This window comes from Ipomoea nil, unplaced genomic scaffold (genome assembly GCF_001879475.1).
Source record: "Ipomoea nil cultivar Tokyo-kokei standard unplaced genomic scaffold, Asagao_1.1 scaffold0873, whole genome shotgun sequence".
Classification (NCBI taxonomy): domain Eukaryota; kingdom Viridiplantae; phylum Streptophyta; class Magnoliopsida; order Solanales; family Convolvulaceae; genus Ipomoea; species Ipomoea nil.
The window spans coordinates 1,442,501-1,468,929 of NW_017617301.1; the positions used below are offsets into that span (position 1 = coordinate 1,442,501).

At 38.4% G+C, this 26,429-nt stretch overlaps 1 protein-coding gene across 1 annotated transcript; it reads right to left on the minus strand.

The window, feature by feature from the left end:
* Nucleotides 1-540: 540 nt before the first annotated feature.
* Nucleotides 541-25,764, minus strand: LOC109178858. The gene is made up of 5 exons (XM_019328410.1): nucleotides 25,645-25,764; nucleotides 1,958-2,250; nucleotides 1,533-1,872; nucleotides 1,128-1,304; nucleotides 541-987 (listed from the first exon to the last, which is right to left on the minus strand). Exons 1-5 carry the CDS (start codon nucleotides 25,762-25,764, stop codon nucleotides 541-543), a joined length of 1,377 nt encoding a protein of 458 aa, XP_019183955.1.
* Between the last annotated feature and the right edge of the window lie 665 nt (nucleotides 25,765-26,429).

Below are 26,429 nucleotides of genomic sequence, written 5' to 3' on the forward strand. Positions count from 1 at the left end.
TTTCTCCTCCGTAAGTCAGTTCCCTGTTGATCCCTATTGAATTTATACTTCGCTGCCAGCATACGAGCCCACAGGCTCTGGGGTTCCGTTTTTAGCCTCCAAGCTACCTTAATCATATAGGCTAGATTCAGCTCATGCAGGCGACGAAGCCCCAGACCACCCAACAGTTTAGGTCGTTACCACCTCCCAACTGGTGAGACTGAGTTTGTTACTACCTGAACGCGCATCCTTATATATAAGTGTTGCAAAAATCGCGCCTAGGAGGTGGGAGGCTGCCGCGAGGAATGGCCTCGGCGACCTCCTCCGCGGCTGGCCGGTTCGGGATTTTTTTTTTTTTTTTTGAAAATGTGGAAAAAGTTCCAGAAGGCATAACTTTTGACTCGGTTGTCCGATTTGGACAATTTTTTTTTTCAAATCGCATATTTTTTCGAGATCTATACACCGAAAATTGCACTCATAAAAGATGTGTTCATCCGTTTCAGAGGGGAATCCACAGAAAGGGCAGCCGCCCCCGGTCCAAATCCTATTTGATTTCAGATTTTAGCGGACCGACAGAACACCACGGGCGCCACGCCAAAGGAGATTTTTCACTTTGGGAGGCACCGGAAGTGACCACAAATGATTCCACGAATGAAAGCCGTACTGAGAGAATGAAACTGCTGGGTGATCAGTGAACAAACGGTACCCGTGTTTCACCGTATAACAACCTCGTATATCGCCTACCCACGTCCAAGAGTCCTTGAAGGCTTTGTTTATGGGAGTCGAAAGGCTTTTGCACACATCATCTTCCTGGAATAGGTCATTTACCACGTCCACGTCCCAGTCACCTTGCTCGTCCATCAGACCACTGACTCTAGCCTCCTTGAGTTCGTCAATGCACAATGTATTTAGGACTGTGCTGGACGGACTGGACAGCCAGCTCCAACCCCAAATTTTAGTATCCAGGCCATCACCTATTCTCCGTGCCAAGCCTCGTTTCAAAACTTCCTGCCCCGCCAAGATGCTTCGCGAAAAATGCGCTCAGTAATTCGCTCCCAAAGATGCTTCCATGAAATCGCAAGCTGGAAAATATTTGGCTTTCAGTAACCTGCTTACCAATGACTTTGGATGAATTAAAGGACGCCAACCCTGCTTTGCAAGCAACGCCAAGTTAAACTCGTGAAGACTTTTAAATCCCAGTCCACCCTTTGCCTTTGGTTCACATAAACGACTCTAGCTGAGCCAATGTATCCCCCGACTACTTGTACCGCCTCCTCCCCACCAATGCCGATTGAACATCTTTTTGATAGTGTCACAGACTCGAGCTGGGAGCAAGAAGGTTGACATAGTGAATATAGGGAGAGCTTGAGCTATACTTTTAAGCAGAATCTCTTTACCTGCCCTTAGAAAGAAGTTTATATTGCCACGACCCGATCTGTTCTCGAATTTTTACCTCAATGTAACGAAAAGTGGCGATTTTATTGCGTCCTAACACTGAAGGGAGACCCAAGTATCGTCCTAGGTCTCGTGATTCTCGGACCCCGTTCACACACCAAACCTCTCATAGATGCTGCAGTATTGGTGCTGAACACGATATTGGATTTTTCAAAGTTTATTAACTGGCCCGAAGCCTCACAATACCCGTCCAAACACTCCTTGATTTTAAAGGCTTCTCGTTGGTTTGCCGTAAAAAACCACAAACTGCCGTTAGCAAAAAATAGATGGGTGACAGCAGGAGAACCTCGTGCCACCTTCACCCCATGAATATCACCACTAGCCTCTGCCTGTTGTAAGAGTATAGACAATGCCTTGGCACACAGAATGAACAAATATGGGGATAAAGGGTCCCCTTGACGGATGCCCCAAGTGGGACAAACAGACCCCACCGCCTCCCTGTTAACATGGATTGAATAGGTAACAGAAGAGACACATAACATCATTAATCTCACCCATTGGTGAGAAAAAACCCATCGCCAACATGATCCCCTCCAGAAAACCCCACTCCATTCTATCATACGCCTTAGCCATATCTAGCTTCAGCGCAACCCATCCCAAATCTCCGCTCACTTTTCTACACAGATAATGCCCCACTTCCCCAGCCACTATGATATTATCAGTCAATAATCTCTCAGGAACAAAAGCACTTTGAGACTGCGACACAACATGACCCAACAAGTCCTTGAGCCTGTTGGCCAACATCATGGCCAAAACTTTGTACACGACATTACAAAGCGCGATTGGGCGCAAGTCAGATACCTTTTCTGGCACTTTCTTTTTTGGCAGTAGAACAATATTAGACACATAAGAAAAATTTCATAATGGTGGTGGTGATTATTATATTGTGTTTGGATGCTTATTTGATATTTATTCCATTCAAGGGTTGAAACCCAGGGAAATTGACTGTTATAGGACAGTCATACCTACAATTGACAAAAATAGGACTCTGACTATTTTTGAACGATCAAGAAAAAATCGAGTTTGGGAAACGCGGTTGAGCAGAAAACTGCATTTCCCAAACTCGGTCGAAGTTAATGCTTTTCTCTCTCCCCGTCAAAATCAAATGCATTTCCCAAATGCATCTGATGCATATTATACTACAACTGCATTTCCCAAATGTGGTTGTAGTATACTCCAAAATCGCATTTGGGAAATGTGTTTCTCATATAATACGAGAAACACATTTCCCAAATGCGGATATGTTCTCGGCTTCCCGCAGGAACCCAGCTGCCAACTCGCATTTGGGAAATGTGTTTCTCGTATTATACGAGAAACGCATCTCCTAAATGCGGATTGGCTCCTTTGCCTTTTTATTTCATAAGCGATTTATGATTTAATGTTAATATTTAAGTTAATAAGTGATTATAATACCATTAGTGCATCTGGTGTAGTGGTATCATAGTACCCTCTCACGGTATTAACCGGGATTCGATTCCTTGGATGCGCAGACTTTGCAAGCAATACAATACAATTATATTTCATCAAAGATAACAAGTTGCAGACAAGAAATATTAACCTTTTGATAAAACTGACTAAAAGAAGACAAAACAAAAAATCACCTTTTATTAGTATGTGAAAGAAGATAAATAATGTACAATCAACCTTATCAGCATGTAAAAAGTAACGAAGAAGACAAAAGATAAAATACTGTATTACTTTTTGTTGGTCCCAAAAGAGGTAAGGTGAAAGTCTAGAAGGGGGGGGGGGGGGGTGAATAGACTTTCAAACTTTTTCGCACAGCACAACAATTGCTAAGACAGAGATAAACCAAAACTCTTAACTAGATTGTTAGAGTATGGTGCACAGCGGAAATAAATAAACATAAAGTGTGTGTGAGATTGTGTGAGCAGTATATCTTCGTGAGAGCAAATATATAAAGAGCAGTATGTAAAGAAAGCAATAAAGAACACAAGACAATTATAGTGGTTCGCGAGGTGGTGTAATCCTCCTACTCCACTTGCTCTTTTCTCCAAGAGCCAATTCACTATATCCACCACTTCTTGGTTCCAAGATACAATGAATTTCCATGATTTAGTGCTTTGATCACAAAGCCCGCACTAATCACGCCCAGTGACACCACACTGCTGCTTCGGGTTTCACGTCGCCGCGCTACTATCCCAGGATTTCACGACTCCGCGTTACTTTCCCCCCGTCTTCCACACTCCGGTAGAAACGTATCCGTGATCTGGTGCTTTGATCACCAAGCCCACACCAATCACGCCCAGTGTCTCCGACACTGCTGCTTCGGATCTCACAGCTTCGTGTGACAATCCAGGATTTCACAACTCCGTGCTACTTTCCTCCCTTCTCTTGTTTTGCTCCAAAACAAGTGTTGTCTTGCTTCCAACTTCTGAGACTCTGTAGATGATCTTCAATGATGCGCAGGTCTCTTTGATGAAGATAAACACTCTGGAATGATTTCTCTTGACAGCTCTGAGTGTTTTCTCTCTTTGAATATATCAAGTAAAGCACTTGATATTTATGCTCTGTTTTGCTCTGTTTAAGAACTCTCAGAATATTTCTCTTTTGAAGCTCTCTGAGTTCTTTTCTCACACTTGAAGATTTTAGCTCTTAGAATTTTAGCTCTCTGCTCGTATATTTTTCTCTGCTCCGTGCTACTTCAAGTCTTCATATCTTCATCATTTTATAGCTGGTAATGAGAATCTGTCCGTTGGAAAGAGACGCTCTCATTTTTGAAATCTTGTATCTTTTGTCAGAGATCTTATCTTATCTTCTGCAAAAATGTCAGAAAGAGATAAGCTAGCCGTTGATGGAGTTTCATCTCCATGTAAATGAGCTCCCAAACTTCATTTGATATTCCTCTGGTTTTACGTTGAGTGGAAATATCTGGGTCTCAGTTTTGGTGTAGAATGGCTTCTCTGTTTAGCTCTGAAGTGGTTCTTGTATCTCTGGGATTCAAAAATAATCTTTATTTTAATCCCATACTAGTTAGACTAGTATTTTCCTTGTGAGAATATTTTTTACTGTAAGTTCTGCTTCATCTTCTTCATTCTCACGTCTGGGTGTTCTCAGACTTCAAACTGGCTTTGAACTTCCACCCAAATTGAATTTCTTCTTTGTAATTGACACCCAATTTCAATTGGCTTGTAATTGGCACCCAATTTGAATTTCTCCATTGTAATTGGCTCCCAATTGACTTTGACTTGCAATTGGCTCCCAACTGCTCCTGGTGCTTTCAATTGCTTCCCAATTTGAATTGTTGACTTTGACTTTGAAATTGGCTCCCAGACTTCTCCTGGTATTGAATTTCATCTCAATTCAATTTGATCTCCATGTCTTCTTTGAATCGGTCCCCAACTTTGAAATTGCATCCCATACTACAACCTCAATTGGCTCCCAATTTCAATTCTACATCTCAATTCAATTTCAATTCTACATCTCAATTCAATTTGATCTCCATGTCTTCTTTGAATCGGTCCCCAACTTTGAAATTGCATCCCATACTACAACCTCAATTGGCTCCCAATTTCAATTCTACATTGGCTCCCATATTGAATTGATTTCCATGAAACTTGCTCCCAATTTCTCCATGTCTTCTTTGAATCGGTCCCCAACTTTGAAATTGCATCCCATACTACAACCTCAATTGGCTCCCAATTTCAATTCTACATTGGCTCCCATATTGAATTGATTTCCATGTGAAACTTGCTCCCAATTTCAATTGATTTTGATTTCTCTGAAACTGGCTCCCAATTTCAATTGCTTCGAACTAGCTCCCAATTTCTCAATTTCAACATTGATTTCCATGTGAAACTTGCTCCCAATTTCAATTGATTTTGATTTCTCTGAAACTGGCTCCCAATTTCAATTGCTTCGAACTAGCTCCCAATTTCAATTTCTATGAAATCGGCTCCCAAGTGCAATTGCATCTCAATTGCCACCCAAGTGAATTTTGCAATTGCTCTCAATTGCCACCCAAGTGAAATTGCTTCCCAATTTCCACTTGTAATCGGCGCCCAAGGCTTAAACTAGTGCCCAACTCCATCAGATTAATTTAATTTGACTTCTCAAATTTTACCTTGTAAAATTGTTGATAATGAGTTTTGAACTTAAGCCATTTCGGATAATATATCAAGCATCATCCACTTTGTCCGTACAACTTTTGATTAAATCTCCAATCACATTTGATGTACTTCTTTCTTTCCATAGATGCTTGATCTCCAAGTCAATTTCATGCATTCTTCCAATATTAATTTTCTTCACGAAAATTCTTCTGGGATATCTTCTTTGAGTAGTAGCGACGTGAATATTGTATCATTCATCTTCTTCTTCAATTTGTTATTTTCTCCAGACAAATTCTTGATTTTCGGCTTTATATCTTCTTTTTCTATTTTCATCCATTTTCCTCTGTTTTTCTCTTTTCATAATTAAATAATTTCCCGATCATGGTCTAAGACTCTACTAGACCTATGAAATAAAATTGGGGGATCTACAAATACAAATTTGGCATATCAAAACCATTACACTTTATTCCTAACAATTTCCCCCCTTTTGATAATGCCAAAACCTATACTTAGTCATTGGCTTTAAGTCCTTGAAAAATAATCTTTTTGCTCAATTTTATTTGACAAAGCCAAGATGAGTTTAACAAATGGTTTTCTAGACACAATCAAAAGAAACTTGTGAATTAAATTTTTAGACAAGCTCCTAAACGCATCTTGAATTATTTTTATTTTGATCATCATCAATTTTTAATTTTGTCGTGCGTTTGACATATTTCTTGTCTTTTAATTCACGAAAGTCTAATTACATTAAACAAATAAAATTAAAGACTCAAAATAGACCGTGGGAAATTATTATTGATATATTTCGAATTTATAGAGAAAAACGCAACAGAGGTTCGAAAATAGAAAATATCAGCTTAAGAGAATTTTCAGATTACCTTCTGGGTTTCTTCACACCAAAGTCTTTCTTCAAAATTTCCTTGACATGTTCTCTGAGCTTGAAGAAATCATCTTTGAACTTTGCATTCTGAAATTTCTTTGTAAGCTGTCCGACCATGTAATGTCCAAAAACTTCTTTGATATTGTTACCCCAAAGAACTCCGTTTTCCCACCATAAGACACATTCTTCGAAGCTTCTTTCTTCTCCAAGATTCATGCCCATATTTCCGGTGAAATCTCTTAGTTCATACCACATCTCGGTTCTTTTCCTTTTGCCTTCTTCTTCTTTATTCTTTTCCGAGATCCATTTGGCTTGATCGGCTGCAGGCCATTTCTTGATCATGCTTGGTAAATTTTCCTTAGTCCATATTGTTGTCTGAGTGGCGGTACCCTTAGAGCATTCGAACCAGCCACGCTGTTCAGCAACCTTCGATGTACTCGTACCAAGACTAGGATTCGCGAACTGAGCAAAACCAATCTGAGATGGTCCTTGTGAGGATTGTCCGCGGCTTCGGCCTCTACCTTGAGTAGACATTACTGGCTGTTATTGACTTCCAAGAATAAATTCTTGTTGTTGCAAAGCCAAGTGACTGAGAATTTCTTCCCCCCTTTTGGCGTTATCAACCAAATATGCAAGGGTCTTAAAATCTCGGTCTTGGTTTGCCTTCACAGTTTCAATACTGTTGTGTGTTTCAATGGAAACGGTTTGCACGTTGTCCAGCTTGTTTGTTGTAACTGCGAGTTCAGCTTCAAGTTTGTTGATTCGGCTTTCTTGATCTTGAATCGCCTTGATCTGTCTCAAGTGACGTTCGTTGTGAATCTTTTCAGCTGCTTCACGTTCCTTCTTCATGAGCTGAAGCACTTCAAGTAAGCCTTTTGTCAATTCTCCTTTCAGAATTCTTTCTGCTTTGTCAATCTGAGTCTTCAAAGAATTTTGATGCTCCATTAATTCTTTCAGATTGACTCGGGTATCCGTGTGTTGTTGTTCTAGCATTTGGTTTTGTTCAACCAATTTTTCTCCAATAGTTTGACAAACAACATCACTGGATTCGGCCAGTTTGGCAAATAAGGATGAAAATATGTCATCTTCTTGTTCATCCATCTGCACAAAATTTTGAGGGGGTCCGAATGGACTTTTATTCGGATCTGTGAGAATAACTGTGTCAATAAGTTGCATCCCTTCTTCTTCAGGTGATTCGGCTTCTTGATTGAGATCACCAATTTCTTCTTCTAAGACCTCTGTTCTCGTGTAGTTCTCTGTAAATAAATCTTCATTTTCTAGAACAGGGTCCATGGTAGGCATGGTAGACTCGGTATGGTGTACCGGCAATACACTGGATAAATCCTCTGTGATTTGCAGTCTACTCTCAGTAGCAACTTCTACTGCAACTTCCACTGGTATATCTCTTCTTCTTTCTTCTGACACTTGTTCTTCATTGGCTCCCACAAGTTGTTCATTGCACTCCAGATTCACATTAATTGGTGTGGGGGTCAAATCAGATATCAATAAAGAAGCATCATGGACTTTCACAGGTATGTCCATATGATTTTCAGTGCTTATGATTGGTACATCAATGAGTGCCGTCCCTTCAGTTCTTTCATAAAAAATTTCATTATCCACAAGAGATGTGTTACCTGGATAATGATGTGTGTCATATACTGACCTTTGTAGAGCTAACTGAAGTGAAATTTCATTCTGTCTCTCTTGTTCGGCTAAACGGTCTTGAGCCGTACTGCCTCCTTTTATTGGTGCTTTTCCTTTTTGTCTGGCTGCCTTCTCGTGTAGCTTCATGTGATACACTTGATTTAAATCCATGTTGAGTGCATCTAGCATCACGTTCGTTCTACACCATTCCAAGGAAAAATCTTCACTCTGTATCAAATCTGGGGTGATTTTTGACATGAAAGAATGATATCTTTCAAGTTTCCATTCTCTCCAAGTTTGCACCATTATCAATTCTTTCAACAGCTCCGGATCATCTTGAATGAGCGCTGAGTCAAAAACTATAGGTCCTGCACTTCCTTCGGCTGCAGATTGACTCGAGAGCCTTCTTTGTAGATCATTCGAAATTTGCACATCAACTCCTGCAAATTCCATTCTTGTAGTATCATCAACTTCTTCGGCCAACAAGTTTGGTTCGGCATATTTGATTGGAACAACTGCCATAGCCGTACTGATGGCTTCTTGATCTCTTCCTGATCGATTGCTTGATCCCATTTGATTACTTGAGGTTGAGATTGCTTTGTTGTTTCTCGGTCTGGAGCTCTGAGGTGTTTTTGAACTTGTAGAACTTCCACCTTCTTGTCCTCTTCTCTGGCTTGACATTTTTCCAAAATTAGGACTAAATTTTCTGAAGAGAGCTCTGTAAATTCCAATATTTTTGTGTTTTCTCATTGGAATTGCCTTCTTCCTTAGCAGTTCTCCAATGATGAGACCATATCCAACATTTTGATAGAATCGGTCTACAACAGCGGGTTTCTTCATTGGTTTGGCAGCATGAACAAAAATAACCATCTTCTTGTAGATAAATTTTGCCCATTTGAATTTTATTCCTTTCATGATTCCGTCCATCAGGCACACTGTTGATGCGGTCAAATCTTCAGTACTTCCCAGTTTGTGTTCAAGAATCTTGTAAATCATGTCCACCAACATCTCGTATTCAAACTTCAATACATTCTTATGAGCGGATACATCAGAGAAAATTGGAGCCGTAGGACCACGAATCTCATTCCAAAAATTTTGAACAACATAGCTGTGAGATTCTGGCATTATCTGAGATTCAGGAAAGTTGAAGCACTTGTGTATGTCATCTTCAGTGATCGAAACTTCTGATCCTCCAACTCTAGATTTTATCGAGTCCTTTTCAACGACTGCATGTAGATAAAATTCGGCTACATCTTCTTCAAAGGTTCCAAAGTAGTTGTAGGTGAAGAAATCAAACAGTCCACAGTCTTTTAAAGCTTGAAGAATTTTCTCGGCCGTGTCCTTGTTGGTAGAACCTAGTCTGAAAAACTCAGGATTGAGAACCATCACATTCGTCACTTGTTGCGAGAGGGCAGAAATAGGATCAATTTGCTTTCTTCCAGATTGGGCCATGATGATCAGATTGATTGATCGAGGAGAGATAATTTGAGAGAGAGTTTTCTGATATTCTGAAGGTCTTGAAAGAGTTTTTGAGATATAGGAGAGGGGTTTATATGAGGAGGATGACTCGAAGGGGTTTTTCGAATTTAAGAGAGAGAGATGGGACTTCTCAATTGTACCCTTTGGTTGAGGTGTGTCGATTGGGTGAGTTTAGGGTAGATGAGTCATCTGATAGATAGTGTTACGAGGAAAGAGAAAATGTCATCATGAGCAGACAAGAGCATTTAATGCTCACACCTCTTTAGAAATACCCAATGCACGTAAGGTGTAGAGGGTGGAGATTTGAAGAGACACTTAGGAAGGATTTGGGTTCTGATCTCCTTGAGATTTGTTTGTGAGGATCGATTAAGAGTGTAGATTTCTGACAGGCGAGATGGGGGTGTCGATTTGAGAAAGAGAGGGTAAATCTGTTTGGAAAGATTTGATTTAGAAGAGGATTATGGGGGGAGGTTTAGGTTGGGTGGAGGTTTAGAAAGTGTAGGAGTTTATGGGTGGAGGTTTGATGCCCAATTAAACTCTAATTTTTCTCCTTTATTTCCTGATTTCCTTCTCAAAATCGTGTACCACAAACATAATATCACTCAAACATCTCGTTAGTAGCAAAAAAATTACTCCACAAATAATTAATCACACATACCAATTTCATTAAACTCATATACACGGCATTCCTAATTAAAATACATATAATTTGGAAATTAACACAATTAACACACATATTCCTAATTTATAATTAGAAACAACTTTATATAAAAAAATATTAATCAGATTTCAAAATATTTTAGAAACTAACAAAAATACTAATTTCTAGATTTCTAAAACATTCTATAGCAATTTATATCACATATACTGCATATATACGAAACACACATACAAATAACATATTAAATCACATTTTGCACATAGCACATATATATTATCAAATAAACATGGTAAATCATTTTTAGAGCAAATTGTTCATGCAAACAAGTTAGTTAATTTACAGAAACATGAACACATACTCAAAAACTGATTAACATATTAAAACATGCAATTTTATACGAATTATCAAATAAATCACGAATTGCACATTTTATCAAATTAATTTGCATGGCATATGATCTCACGTTAAATAACACATGCAAAAACACAAATAAATTTCTAACACATATTGCAATTTTATCACATAAAAATTTCGAATAAAAACATACATGCAAATACATAAAACAATTTATTCACATAAACAATTTATTTTGAGCACAAGTATCAATTTAAATAGAGAGATTAAGTTCAGTGATACTTAGCTCATTTCGATCATTCCCAACTCGTGCCTTAAGGTAGAAAATCTCGTTTCGCATAACGGCTTCGTGAGAATATCAGCAACTTGGTTTTCCGTAGGGATATATTCGATCTTCAGATTTTTCTTTTCAACGTGATCCCTTATGAAGTGGTGTCGAATGTCGATATGTTTGGTTCTTAAGTGAAGCACCGGATTGTGAGTGATAGCGATTGCACTAGTATTATCACAATAAATACTAACGTCATCACAATTAACTCCGTAATCCTTCAATTGTTGCTTCATCCACAAAATTTGCGCACAACAACTTCCTGCAGCAATATATTCGGCCTCGGCGGTACTAGTTGCAATGGAATTTTGCTTTTTGCTGAACCAAGAAACAAGCCTTCCCCCAAGAACTGGCATGTCCCGGAAGTGCTTTTTCTGTCTATTTTGCAACCTGCAAAATCCGCATCTGAAAAACCTGTTAGAGTAAAATCTGTACCTTTTGGATACCATAATCCAACATTGATTGTGCCTTTCAGATATCGTATGATCTTCTTTGTTGCGGTGAGGTGGCTTTCTTTTGGATTTGCTTGGAATCTTGCACACACTCCCACAGCATAAGAAATGTCCGGCCTGCTTGCAGTAAGATATAGAAGTGAACCAATCATTCCTCTATATTTTGTTTGATCGACATCCTTTCCATCTTCATCTTTGTCTAGCCTTATTGATGTGCTCATTGGAATTTCGATTGATGATTTTCCATCAAGGCCAAACTTCTTTATCAAGTCGCGGGTGTACTTTGCTTGATTGATGAATACTCCTTCTTTCAGTTGTTTGACTTGTAAGCCCAAGAAGTAATTCAATTCACCCATCATGCTCATTTCGAATTTATTCTGCATAAGCTTCGAAAATTTCTCACACAAAGAATTGTTAGTGCTTCCAAAAATAATATCATCAACATATATTTGCACTAATAAAATATGATCACCATCTTGAATTCTAAATAGAGTTTTGTCAACAAGGCCTTTGGTGAATCCACAGCTTATCAAGAACATTGACAAAGTATCATACCAAGCTCTAGGTGCTTGTTTCAACCCATACAATGCCTTTTTAAGTTTGTAGACTTTATCACCTTCGCCTTTTACATCAAAACCTGGGGGTTGTTCGACATAAACTTCTTCTTCGAGTAGACCATTCAAGAATGTGCTTTTCACGTCCATTTGATAAACGGTGAAATCTTTGTGTGCGGCGTAGGCTAGGAAAATTCTGATTGCTTCAAGTCGGGCCACCGGTGCAAAAGTTTCATCAAAATCTATTCCTTCTTCTTGAGAGTATCCTTTTGCAACGAGCCTTGCTTTACTGGATGTATCCATTTGTTGTGAATTTGCAGTGTTGGTTCGAATTTCATCAATTAAATTGTCTTGAAATTGATTACCAACATCACATGCAATTTGATCATTAATTGGATCACCAACTTGTACTGCATCTCCATTCCCACGTGAGGCATCACTCCCAAAATTATTATTTAAAGAATTTCCAACTTCTTCTGGGTGAGGGATGAGATTTTCTAGAGAATTAATTTCCAACTCATCCATTCCCTGCAAAACATCATCTTCACACGTATCATTAGTATCACAAAAATCAATATGACACTTGTTACCATTTTGTGCAATTTCTTCGTCCAGAGCGCCATTTTTGATTTGTGATTTTTCATCAAATACCACGTGTATGGATTCTTCAACCACCATTGATCTTTTATTCAGAACTCTGTACGCCTTGCTGGTAATCGAATATCCTAGAAAAATTCCTTCATCTGCACGCTCATCAAAAGCTTTTAGATGCAATTTATCATTGATATGAATAAAGTATTTGCATCCAAAAATATGAAAATAACCAATATTTGGTTTTCTCCCTTTATATAGCTCATATGGCGTTTTCTTGTGCTGCTTATGGATCATGCTTCGATTTTGCGTGTAACAAGCAGTGTTGATAGCTTCCGCCCAATATCGTTTCGGGAGACCGGCAGCACTAATCATCACTCGTGCGGCTTATTTGAGCGTCCGGTTTCTTCTTTCGGCAACACCGTTTTGTTGCGGTGTTCTTGCGGAAGATAATTGATGAGAAATTCCATGTGAATTGCAAAAAGCTTGTATAACTCCATTCACGAACTCGGTTCCGCGATCCGTTCGTATTTTTGATATTTGCAATTCTTTCTCATTTTGTAGTTGCTTCAACAGCTTCGGTAGAACTTGCTCAACTTCATTTTTTCTTCTTGAGAAATACGGTCCAAGTGTACCTGGAAAAATCATCAACAACAACGAGAGTATATTTCTTACCACTTACACTTATTGGATCAACCGGTCCAAATAAGTCCATATGTAGTAAGCTTAGCGGTCTTGACGTTGACTCGTGTGTCTTTGATTTGAATGATGATTTGATTTGCTTTCCGCGTTGGCATGCATCACACACTTGGTCCTTCTTGAAGATAATATCTGGCAAGCCTTCTACTAGATTCTTCTTTGCAAGCTGATTGATAGTCTTGAAGTTTAAGTGGTTGAGCTTTCTGTGCCATTCCCAATTAGCTTCATTCGAATTTCTGGCCATTAAGCACACTGAATCTTTGCTAGTGCTCCAATCCACAATATACATGTTCTTTCGCCGTTTTCCAGATAAAACAATCTCATTTGTGAGCTCATTTTTGATTAGGCAATTATCTTTAGAAAATTCTACAAGATAGCCTTTATCACAAAATTGACTAGTGCTCAACAAATTAAATTTTAATCCTTCAACGAAAGAAACATCTTCAATCTTCAAATCATTTTTCTTGATCGTGCCAACTCCTTTTGTAATTCCATAATTTTGATTTCCTCCGAATATAACTTTTGGTCCATCGATTTCTTTGAAATTCACTAGATATGATTTATTTCTAGTCATGTGGCGTGAGCAACCACTATCGATGTACCAAACATCCTGCAAAAAAGATTAATTAATTTTAGGTACCCATATTTGCTTGGGTCCTTTACTGTTAGTGATTTTTGGTAACCAAACCCACCTTGATCTTATTGAATTAAGATGAGGCGATTTGTAACCATTTCAGACACGATAATCATAACTCACATTAGAAAATATTTTTGGCGCCGGGTTTTGAAAATTATTTTTATATTTTGGCACCTGGGAAGAGAATGGTTGCTTTGGTCTATAAAAAGCATTACATCTATTGCACAACCAATCTTTTTGAGTGGGATAAAATCTCCCAACTTTATTTCTAGAAAAGCTTCCCTCTTTTCTATGAAATCTTTTTGCACTTGACTCTTTGGCATATCTTTGCTTGATGAATTTTTGTTATTTTGCCGTATCATAGAATTGTTTTGGCCTTTCAACATTCAACTTTGCGTTTGATTGATAGCCAAGTCCTTGTCTCATCGTGCTATTCTGACTTTTAACAAATTTTACCACTTGAACTTTATTATTTAAAGTAGTAGTAGAATTAGTGAGATTTTGAGGGGTTTGAGAACATGTGGAGTCATAACCAATTCCGGTTCTATCTCCTGATGGCTTTTGCATGCTCACCATTTTATCTATAATTTTAGACGAATTAGTGAACGTAGCAATAGTAGCTCTAAGATTATGTTCTCTAACCTCTCTTGCTTTACACTCTTCTTGAAGATGAATATTTTCATTCTTCAACTTACTCACTTCAAGTAAAGCATCTTGCAATTTTTTATTCATTTCTTCTTTTTCAAGAATTAGAATATTATTGCGCTCCTTGAGTTGAGGATGAGTGAGCATAATCTCTTGACATTCTCGCATTAGATTGTCAATTGATTCACGAGAAAAAGAGGAATTAACAGAATTGAAAGAATTAGAACTTACCTCTTCTTCCTCTGCTTCAAGAGCCATAAGACAATCTTCACTTGTACTCAACTCCATTAACTTGCATATTAGCGCCGTATCATCGTCCGAATATGAACTTTCATCGCTTGATGATGAATCCTCCGAATCATCATTTTCATTTGGTTCGTTACCAACGAGAGCTTTTCTTTTGTCGCGCTTGAACCTTTTACTTTCGGATTTGTTCGGTGTAGATTCAACATTTTTGCCTTGATACTTGCTAACGATCGGATACGGACAATTTATTTTAAAATGTCCGGGTTTGCGGCAATTGTAGCACAAATCCTTATTTTCTTCGACTTTTTCTTCTTGTGTTATGCGAGAGATGAATTTTCCACGAGCAGAATTTTTGTTGTCTCCTTTTCGCATAAACCTTCTAAACTTTTTGACAAAAAGAGCAAATTGTTCGTCAGTCATAAAATCAACATTATTTTCTACTGACCTGGAGGTTGACGGTTGTTCGGCCATTAGAGCAGCATTTCGAGCTTCATGAACATCATCATCTTTGGCCTTCATTTCGAACTCATATGCTTTTAGATCACTAAATAATTTGTCTGTTGACAACATTCTTAGATCTCGGTGATCGCGCATAGCCGTAACCTTCATATCCCTTGTAGATGGTAAGCCTCGTAGGATTTTGAGATTAATTTCTTTTTGGCTAATATTTTTGCCAAGATCACTAATCTCTCCAAGAACTTTGATCATTCGAGCTTCCATGTCTGCAATACTTTCATTTGAGAGCATTTTGAAATCTTCAAACTTCTTCATGGCGATTGTGAGCGTATTGTCTTTTTCTTGTTCATCTCCTTCCCCAATCTTGATGAGAGTTTCCCATATTTCTTTGGCAGTGGCACACTTTCGGATCTTCGGAAATATTGTATCATCAACGGCTTTGAATAGAATATCCTTGGCAATATTATCAAGATTATTCCGCGTTCTATCGTCCGATGTCCATTTCGGTTTTGGCTTTTGTACGTACTGTGGAGCATCTGGGGATATAACAAACGCCGTATTGATTTTTAATATTTCTATAGGGCCAGTGGAAATAACTTCACACATTTCATCGTGTAAAGCCGATAAGTGTACCTGCATACGAACTTTCCAATCATCAAATTTATCAAGAGAGAATAATAGATTTTGAGCTAAATCTTTCTTCATCATCATCACGAGAGATATGAAAGATTAATTCAATTCACACACTTTGTAGAATGGATCTGTCTAGCAGTCAAAAATAGTTGACCCAATTTAGGGACAATTTTGACTCGGGTAAACACCTGCTCTGATACCAATTGTTGGTCCCAAAAGAGGTATGGTAAAAGTCTAGAGGGGGGGGGGGGGGGGGGGGGTGAATAGACTTTCAAACTTTTTCGCACAGCACAACAATTGCTAAGACAGAGATAAACCAAAACTCTTAACTAGATTGTTAGAGTATGGTGCACAGCGGAAATAAATAAACATAAAGTGTGTGTGAGATTGTGTGAGCAGTATATCTTCGTGAGAGCAAATATATCAAGAGCAGTATGTAAAGAAAGCAGTAAAGAACACAAGACAATTATAGTGGTTCGCGAGGTGGTGTAATCCTCCTACTCCACTTGCTCTTTTCTCCAAGAGCCAATTCACTATATCCACCACTTCTTGGTTCCAAGATACAATGAATTTCCGTGATCTAGTGCTTTGATCACAAAGCCCGCACTAATCACGCCCAGTGACACCACACTGCTACTTCGGGTTTCACGTCGCCGCGCTACTATCCCAGGATTTCACGACTCCGCGTTACTTTCCCCCCGTCTTCCACACTCCGGTAGAAACGTATCCGTAATCTGGTGCTTTGATCACCAAGCCCACACCAATCACGCCCAGTGTCTCCGACACTGCTGCTTCGGATCTCACAGCTCCGTGTGACAATCCAGGATTTCACAACTCCGTGCTACTTTCCTCCATTCTCTTGTTTTGCTCCAAAACAAGTGTTGTCTTGCTTCCAACTTCTGAGACTCTGTAGATGATCTTCAATGATGCGCAGGTCTCTTTGATGAAGATAAACACTCTGGAATGATTTCTCTTGACAGCTCTGAGTGTTTTCTCTCTTTGAATATATCAAGTAAAGCACTTGATATTTATGCTCTGTTTTGCTCTGTTTAAGAACTCTCAGAATATTTCTCTTTTGAAGCTCTCTGAGTTCTTTTCTCACACTTGAAGATTTTAGCTCTTAGAATTTTAGCTCTCTGCTCGTATATTTTTCTCTGCTCCGTGCTACTTCAAGTCTTCATATCTTCATCATTTTATAGCTGGTAATGAGAATCTGTCCGTTGGAAAGAGACGCTCTCATTTTTGAAATCTTGTATCTTTTGTTAGAGATCTTATCTTATCTTCTGCAAAAATGTCAGAAAGAGATAAGCTAGCCGTTGATGGAGTTTCATCTCCATGTAAATGAGCTCCCAAACTTCATCTGATATTCCTCTGGTTTTACGTTGAGTGGAAATATCTGGGTCTCAGTTTTGGTGTAGAATGGCTTCTCTGTTTAGCTCTGAAGTGGTCCTTGTATCTCTGGGATTCAAAAATAATCTTTATTTTAATCCCATACTAGTTAGACTAGTATTTTCCTTGTGAGAATATTTTTTACTGTAAGTTCTGCTTCATCTTCTTCATTCTCACGTCTGGGTGTTCTCAGACTTCAAACTGGCTTTGAACTTCCACCCAAATTGAATTTCTCCTTTGTAATTGACACCCAATTTCAATTGGCTTGTAATTGGCACCCAATTTGAATTTCTCCATTGTAATTGGCTCCCAATTGACTTTGACTTGCAATTGGCTCCCAACTGCTCCTGGTGCTTTCAATTGCTTCCCAATTTGAATTGTTGACTTTGACTTTGAAATTGGCTCCCAGACTTCTCCTGGTATTGAATTTCATCTCAATTCAATTTGATCTCCATGTCTTCTTTGAATCGGTCCCCAACTTTGAAATTGCATCCCATACTACAACCTCAATTGGCTCCCAATTTCAATTCTACATCTCAATTCAATTTGATCTCCATGTCTTCTTTGAATCGGTCCCCAACTTTGAAATTGCATCCCATACTACAACCTCAATTGGCTCCCAATTTCAATTCTACATTGGCTCCCATATTGAATTGATTTCCATGTGAAACTTGCTCCCAATTTCAATTGATTTTGATTTCTCTAAAACTAGCTCCCAATTTCAATTGCTTCGAACTAGCTCCCAATTTCCCAATTTCAGATTTCCATGTGAAACTTGCTCCCAATTTCAATTGCTTCGAACTAGCTCCCAATTTCCCAATTTCAATTCTACATTGGCTCCCATATTCAATTGATTTCCATGTGAAACTTGCTCCCAATTTCAATTTCAATTCTACATTGGCTCCCATATTGAATTGATTTCCATGTGAAACTTGCTCCCAATTTCAATTTCATTTTCAATTTCAATTTCAATTCTACATTGGCTCCCATATTGAATTGATTTCCATGTGAAACTTGCTCCCAATTTCAATTGATTTTGATTTCTCTGAAACTGGCTCCCAATTTCAATTGCTTCGAACTAGCTCCCAATTTCAATTTCTATGAAATCGGCTCCCAAGTGCAATTGCATCTCAATTGCTTCCCAATTTCCACTTGTAATCGGCGCCCAACTCCATCAGATTAATTAAATTTGACTTCTCAAATTTTACCTCGTAAAATTGTTGATGGTGAGTTTTGAACTTGAGCCATTTCGGATAATATATCAAGCATCATCCACTTTGTCCGTACAACTTTTGATTAAATCTCTAATCACATTTGATGTACTTCTTTCTTTCCATAGATGCTTGATCTCCAAGTCAATTTCATGCATTCTTCCAATATTAATTTTCTTCACGAAAATTCTTCTGGGATATCTTCTTTGAGTAGTAGCGACGTGAATATTGTATCATTCATCTTCTTCTTCAATTTGTTATTTTCTCCAGGCAAATTCTTGATTTTCGGCTTTATATCTTCTTTTTCTATTTTCATCCATTTTCCTCTGTTTTTCTCTTTTCATAATTAAATAATTTCCCGATCATGGTCTAAGACTCTACTAGACCTATGAAATAAAATTGGGGGATCTACAAATACAAATTTGGCATATCAAAACCATTACACTTTATTTCTAACACTTTTGAATCTTATGTACTATTTTTTATTTATGTAAAAGTTTAACATTATTTATTATATAAGCAATGATTTAATCTTTTTATTATATATAAATCACTATGTAAATGGTTGTTGGAAGATGATAAAGATATGACAAGACATATGAAACAATTAATAGCAAAGAAGTGTCCCAAAAAGATAAACAAAGAGTTATCATCCTTATCAATAAGTTCGCATTCTTAAGTGATTTCCTGCTTTAATAAACCTAAAGTGATTCAGTGTTTTGTCTCTATAATGTCTTGATATTTGTTGTAGGTAATAATAGTGATAATTTGTTGATAAGGATGATAACTCCTCCTTTATCTTTTGAACACGTCGTTGCTATTAATTGATGTTTTTTTTTAATAATCTTTCATATGACCATATTACATTTAAATCTTAGTATGTTTTTCACTAAATTCACACATATTTCTCTTAATCTTGTTTTTTTTTTTTTTAAATTTTCTGTTGTACTTTATATTCTTCATTGATTTAAGTAAGTGGATCATAACGCCAAATATGAAAATAATATTAAAATTTATAAGTACATGCATTGATGTCAGTGCATCTGGTATAATGGTATCATAGTACCCTCCCATGATACTGATAGGGGTTCAATTCGTCGGATGTTGATAAGTGCTAAAGACACAATCTTTGATGGATCATTGAGGGGTTGTGTTGTGCTTATTTAGAGTTCTTTGAGGATGATTTATGATGTAAATGCTATGAAATGTGTTAATGTGTTGCAAATGTGATAAGCGTCAAAAGATGCTAGTTTTTAGGAGCTTTCCGAAGGTGTGTTTTGCGCATGATTTAGCTTCAAGAATGTGTGTTTTATGAATATTTACCTTAAAAATGTGGTTTAGAACAAGGAAACTTTTCTAGTTATATCTTTTAATGTTTTTAGGAATTTTTGGATAAGAAAGGTGGCAAAGGAGGCTTAAAAACGTCAAAACCGGAAAATCACACATCAAGACTCCGGTCACGCCCGTGTCACGGCGTGACAGAGAAGTGAAGACGCCAAAACCCAATCACGCCACAAGCCACGCACATGAGGAGGAGTGACGGGATTAAAATCCCATTCATGCCGCCCTCACGGCGTGACCAAGCAGGCGAGAAGAAGTGGGCGCGGCAGGAATAAAATCCCATTTACGCCCACGTCACGACGTGATCGCGGCGTAAATGGGATGCCGAAGGGTATGCTGAGGAGGTTTAAGGCCATTTGGGGAGGAATTTGAGGAGAGTTCCACAATTTTCAGATCTAGATTAGTTTTTACACTTTCTCTCACTAGAATTTAGCCCTAAAACGCTATCAATTTTGTAAGAAGAAGAGGGGGATTCAAGTAATTCCTTGTAGGATCTTCATCTTCTACCTTGATTGTTTGATAATCTAGGCTTTGCAACTTGGGTAGCCCTTGATCTCCATTCTTTAATTGCTTTATTTGATGATGCCTATTTTGCAATTGTTTGGATTATTGAGCATGATAAAGAGTGGCTAAATCTCTAGGGATTAGGATTGTTGTGTAGATTGCATTTGTGATGATTATCTTGTACTGAATTGTTATATTGTGGTGATTAATTCTTGTTCTCAGGAATGTCTTGTTGTGGATGATGATTTGTGTAGCTTCCTTGGAGTGGGGCCCAACTCCATGGATGATCTTGGAGTCCTAGGCTTAGGCAAGAGATTGCCAAGCCTAGGTGTGCCTCTTGATCCTCCTACATTCCCCGCCCTAGATCCGAGAGGACATGGCCAGGGAAAGAATGTAGGCAAGGTGTTTGTGTAAATGCCCCATAGAGGATGTGAGCACTCGGGTGTCATGTCTACTTATGGGAGACGTATAGACCAAAATGGCTACGCACTAGCGCGCCATTTCTCTTGATGAGTGACAAAACATTTGATCACCACTACTGCCCGTATTGCGGGATTAGCTAATTACACATTGCAATTAACACGCAATCCTAATCCGCTTTTACCTTATTGTTTCAATCTCTTTTCAAGCAACCTTTTTCCTTTTCTCCTTTGTCAACCATTTACTCACCAATTCACTCTCTTGACCAAGAATCTCAAAGCATGACTAACCTCACCGTGACCCTTTCTCAACACTTCTAAGTTATCATTCCTTGAGTACGACAACCCGGGAGTCTTTATTCCCACTCTTCTTTCCATCACACCCCCAAATCACACCATAAATCTTTGATGTATTGACACGTCACATCAAAATTCCCATAAACTTGTACACTTTAGTGTTTTGAAGGTTTTGAGCTTAAATAAGGGCATTCCGGCGACAGTTCGATAATTTGAGCATATCTTGAGCTAGGAGTGTCCAAAGGAGTTGATTCAAGTGGCATTGGGATGTCAACTTCAGGGCTACTGTTGGTCCCAAAAGAGGTAAGGTGAAAGTCTAGAGGGGGGGGGGGGGGTGAATAGACTTTCAAACTTTTTAGCACAATATAACAATTGGTAAGCCAGAGATAAACCAAAACTCTTAACTAGATTGTTAGAGTATGGTACGCAGCGGAAATTAATAAATGATACGGTGTGTGTGTAGATCGTGTCAAGATTATTCTCGTGAGAAGCAAACAAGAGCAGTAAGTAAAGAAAGCAGTAAAGAACACAAGGCAATTTATAGTGGTTCGCGAGGTGGTGTAATCCTCCTACTCCACTTGCTCTTTTCTCCAAGAGCCAATTCACTATATCCACCACTTCTTGGTTCCAAGATACAATGAATTCCGTGATCTAGTGCTTTGATCACCAAGCCCACACTAATCACGTCCAGTGACACTAACACTGCTGCTTCGGGTTTCACGTCGCCGCGTTACTTTCCCAGGATTTCACGACTCCGTGTTACTTTCCCCCCGTCTTCTACGATCCGGTAGAAACGTATCTTCCGTGATCTAGTGCTTTGATCACAAAGCCCGCACTAATCACGCCCAATGTCCTCCGACACTGCTGCTTCGGATCTCACAGCTCCATGTGACAATCCATGATTTCACAACTTCGTGTTACTTTCCTCCTTTCCCTTGTTTTGCTCCAAAACAAGTTTTGCCTTGCTTCCAACTTTGAGACTCTGTAGATGATCTTCAATGGTGCGCTGAGTCTCTTGAAGTTGATGAAGATTTTAACACTCTTGGATATTTCTTTTCTAAGCTCTGTATCACTCTGAGTGTTTATCTCACAAAGAATATATCAATTTAAGCTCCTGAGATGGAAAGCTTTCTTTGAATTTTGTATGCTCTGTTTAGCTCTGTTCTTGCTCTATTGCGTTCTTGCTTCTGCTTTCCACTGCTTCAATCTTCATCTATTTATAGCTGGTAATGAGAATATTTCCGTTGGAGAGAAACGTTCTCATTTTTGAATTTCTCTTAGCTGTATAGCCTTTTGTCAGAGGATAAGATAACGTTGCAGATATGTCAGAGATTTCTCTGCAAGTTGAGCTTGAGATTTTAGCAAAAATGGCGTCCCATGAATCTCCATCTGGTGTAGATCACGCCTCTTGGGATTTTTATCTTCAAAATATAATCTCCAATATAATCCCTTACTAGTTAGACTAGTATTTTTGCTTCTGCAACTTCTTCTCATATTTTCCTCTGTTATTCACGTCTGGGTCTGTATACTGCTTCCAGACTTCATCTCTTCAATTGACTTGGGAAATCTCTTCCCTTGTGAAACTTCATCCCTTGCTATTTTGGAAAATGAAATCTCTATCCCTCGCTAGATTTGTCAATTGAAATCTCATCCCTTACTTGATTTGGACTTGCAATCTCATCCCTTACTTGATTTGGACTTGCAATCTCATCCCTTCAATTGCCTTCCCTTCGAGATATCAATTTGAACTTCAACCCTTATGAAATTGCATCCCTATGTCAATTTTCGGGATACCAATTTGTTTGGGATACTCATTTGAGAAACTTCATCCCTTCACTTGTAAACTTCATCCCTTAGTCAATTTGAAAATCTCTCCAATTTGTTTGGGATACTCATTTGAGAAACTTCATCCCTTAGTCAATTTGAAAATCTCTTCATCTTTGACTTTGCAAATTGCTTCCCTGGATCTCATCCCATTGACTTTGCAAATTGCATCCCTTTGGCCAAACCATCGCCTCATACTTTAACTGATGGAATTAAACTTGGCTTCTTTAAAATATGTGGGATATGAGATTCAAACCTGTGACCTTGCACATAATATTTCAAACTTCTACCATCTCGTCCGTACAACCTTTTAGTCATCTTTTGGTTTCACTTGGTGTACTCCTTTCTTTCCATAGATGCTTGATCTTCAAGATAGCTTCATGCAAACTTCAAGTCACGTTCTTTCATCTTCGGGATTTCTTGAGGGATTTTCTTGAGGGATTTCTTCTTGAATCTCATACGCATACATCTTCCTCTTTTGTTTGCCATTTTCACTAGGCAAATTCTTGATTTTTGGCTTTATTTCTTCTTCATCTATTTCCTCAACTAATGAATTTATTTTTCCCTTTCTTGGTCTATGACTCGACTAGTCTAATAAAATAAAATTGGGGATCTACGAATTACAATATGGCATATCAAAAACTATTACAATTTATTCCTAACAGCTACAATGTTGACGAAGACAAAAATGGCTGATTCGGACTCGCTCCCATCCACACGCGTGGGCCATTGCGTAGATCGAGAACAGTAAGTTCCATGAATCCAACCCACGTGCGTGGGGAACTTAGTGGATCGGGTCTGGGCGGAAATTACATAGTTCAGCTTATTTAAATGGCTTGTAGAGTGATTATTTGATCATTTATCATTTTATCTTTCACTTTAGAGACTTCTTAGCTTAGTTTTATATTTTCTCTCTCTAGTTTAGACCTAGATTCAACTAGTCACTTGTAGATCTTCACTTGCTCAAGGATTGGTCTCACATTGTGATTGATGAATTGGTAACATTTCATCTCTTATCTTTTAATTCCATCTTCTATTTTGTTATCTTGATTCAATTGCATTGTGTTTTCAATCTATAATGATGAGTGGCTAGTCTTCTAGGAATTGGAGTGAATTGATGAGTGATTATGCATTCAAGATTTGTATTGCTTATTGATGAGATGTGCTATAATGCTAGACCTAGAATCTTTTGTTGTTGATGAGTTTTGTATTGTTTCTCTCTTCATAGAGAGCTCTAATGGGAGAGGAGTATGAGAGAGTGGAATCGACATGAGAATGAGATTCCATGAAGTCTTACTCATTGAAATTCCCGTACTATGATCCGAGAGGGCTAGGCCCGGGAGGATAAGGTAGACCGACCACCATGTGTTTGACATAATTCCTCACCCGAATTAGGATGTGTGAGACTAGGTTTTACGTAACTTAGTGTAGGTGCCATTGTTCTCCCCTAAGATAGTCTAGCATTACACCATCTCTTGTCTACTTTATGCTAATGAATGCATAAAAACGAGTCAATTATATCCAATTCCCAGTTGCATATATTGTTTGTTGTTTTTACATTTCCATCCCTACCATTGTATATATGTACCCCAATAAACCCTTCTTGCACTCAGTTTACTTTTGTTAGTGCATTATTACGATTGTCTTGCACTCTAATTACTTCGATTTTCCATCCTTGAGATCGACATCCCTGGGAATCTTCATTCCCAACTTGCTTTCCATCCCACGCATACTAAAACCTTGTCAAAATGGCGTCGTTGCCGGGGATGGCAATAGGTGCTAAGTAGAGTGTGTTTACTTTGACATCTTGTAGTGTATTGATAAGAATTCTAGGTTGCCCATTCACTTTTCATTGTTGTTTTTCTTGCTTTTGTACACATTTTATTTTGCTACTTGCTTTAGAAGTGAGCACCAATACTTTGCATATCATATTTGCTCACCTTGCAACTACTTTTAGTTGCAAGTACATTTGTTTGGTGAAGCTTTGTGAAAGGAACTTTTGAGTAACATATCAAATGAGCTCACCACATTTGCTTTATAATATGAAGGAGGTCATGCATTTGATTCTTGTGCATAACTTTGCATTGATTGACCATTTGATTGTTAAGTATCTTGTGAGCTACACTTTGGCACTTATAGTTTGATTTGATTGATGTCTTGCTTGAGGAAAAGCAAGGTTAAAGTGTGGAAATTTTTTATAAGTGCCAAAATATGCTAGTTTTATGGGAGTGTTTAATTGCTTTAAATTGCATTGATTGAGTCCTTTTGGGGTAAAATGTGTGCTTAATGGATATATTTTCATACAAATTATATTTTGGGGACCAATATTGAATATTGCAGGAAATTGGAGTGGTTTGAAGGCAATTTGGAGCAAGACAAGGACAAAATAGTCCAATCGCAATAGTTGACTGACACGCGTACGAGCTAGGCGTATGCTTGTACGTGTGCCTCGTACACGCATCAGGAATTCCAGTTTAAAAGAAAGTCTTGGCGAGATTTTAGGGGGATCTTCCATTCTTGTATCATTTTTCAGAGCTTGGCTTAGATATTTTCTCTCTCTAGATTAAAGCTTAAACCTAAATTCAACTAGCTACTTTTAAGTCTTCAATTCCTAAGAGAGAGAGGTGATCTAGAGTGAAGAGAATTGACAACTCTCTTGATTGTGGTCTAAGAGTCCAAGTACAAATCGGCTTAGTGTAGGCAAAGCGACCTCCCTAAAGTTAGTCTTGTGTTGCACTACCTTGAGTCTACCTTAACCTAGTGAATGCATAAGATCAAGTGTTTTCCATCCAATTCCCCGTTTTACTTGTTTAATTGTTGTTTGTACTTTCTTGCGTACTACCTTTTGCTTCCATGCTCTCATTCGGCCTTTGTTCACCTAGTTCACTCTTGTTAGTACATCCCCTATAATTGCCTTGCACTCCGCTAACTCCAAGTTTTCATCCTTGTAAGAACGACATCCCCGAGAATCTTCATTCCCAACCTTCTTTCCATCCACTGCTACAATACAACACGTCATCCTCAATTATGCTCAATCATGCAACTTGGTCCAATTGCCAGAACCCGCTCGGTTCAGCGATGTTACGTCAAGGTTGTCCAGAAGCAAGAGACATGGATTTCCCAGGTTAATACAATATCCAAAAGGAAGGATGAAGAGAAGATAGAACAACCCGAAACTTCTGAGGAAGTCGATGAAGTCACGTTGGATGATAGCCGCTCGGATAGAAAGATCAAGATCATAAAATCACCCAGTCCCGTGCTAAGGAGCTTGGTTCTGTCAATTTTACGGGAGTGCGCAAATATCTTTGTGTGGGGGCAGAAAGATATGCACGGGATTGACCGGTCAGTCATTTGTCATCGATTGGCTCTAAACCCAACTGCAAAGCCTATCAAGCAAAGCAAAGACACTTATATTTGAACAGTGTTTCTCTCATTATTTCTTTCTTTCTTTCTTCGTTGACCACCTTGACTCGTGTTCTGCGCGACAAAGAGACAAAAGCGCTTGGAAGCGTGCGTTTCTCTATGAAGCTGAATCTTGCCAATTTAGGCAAAGATGACGCTAAATAGAGAAACAACCAGTGGTGTCGTTAGTTTGAGAAAAAACTTTGAAGTGGAATGGCAATAAGAGAGAAAAAATGAAAATCGAGAGATGGAGGGTTAAACTATAAAAGATATAATGTAAAT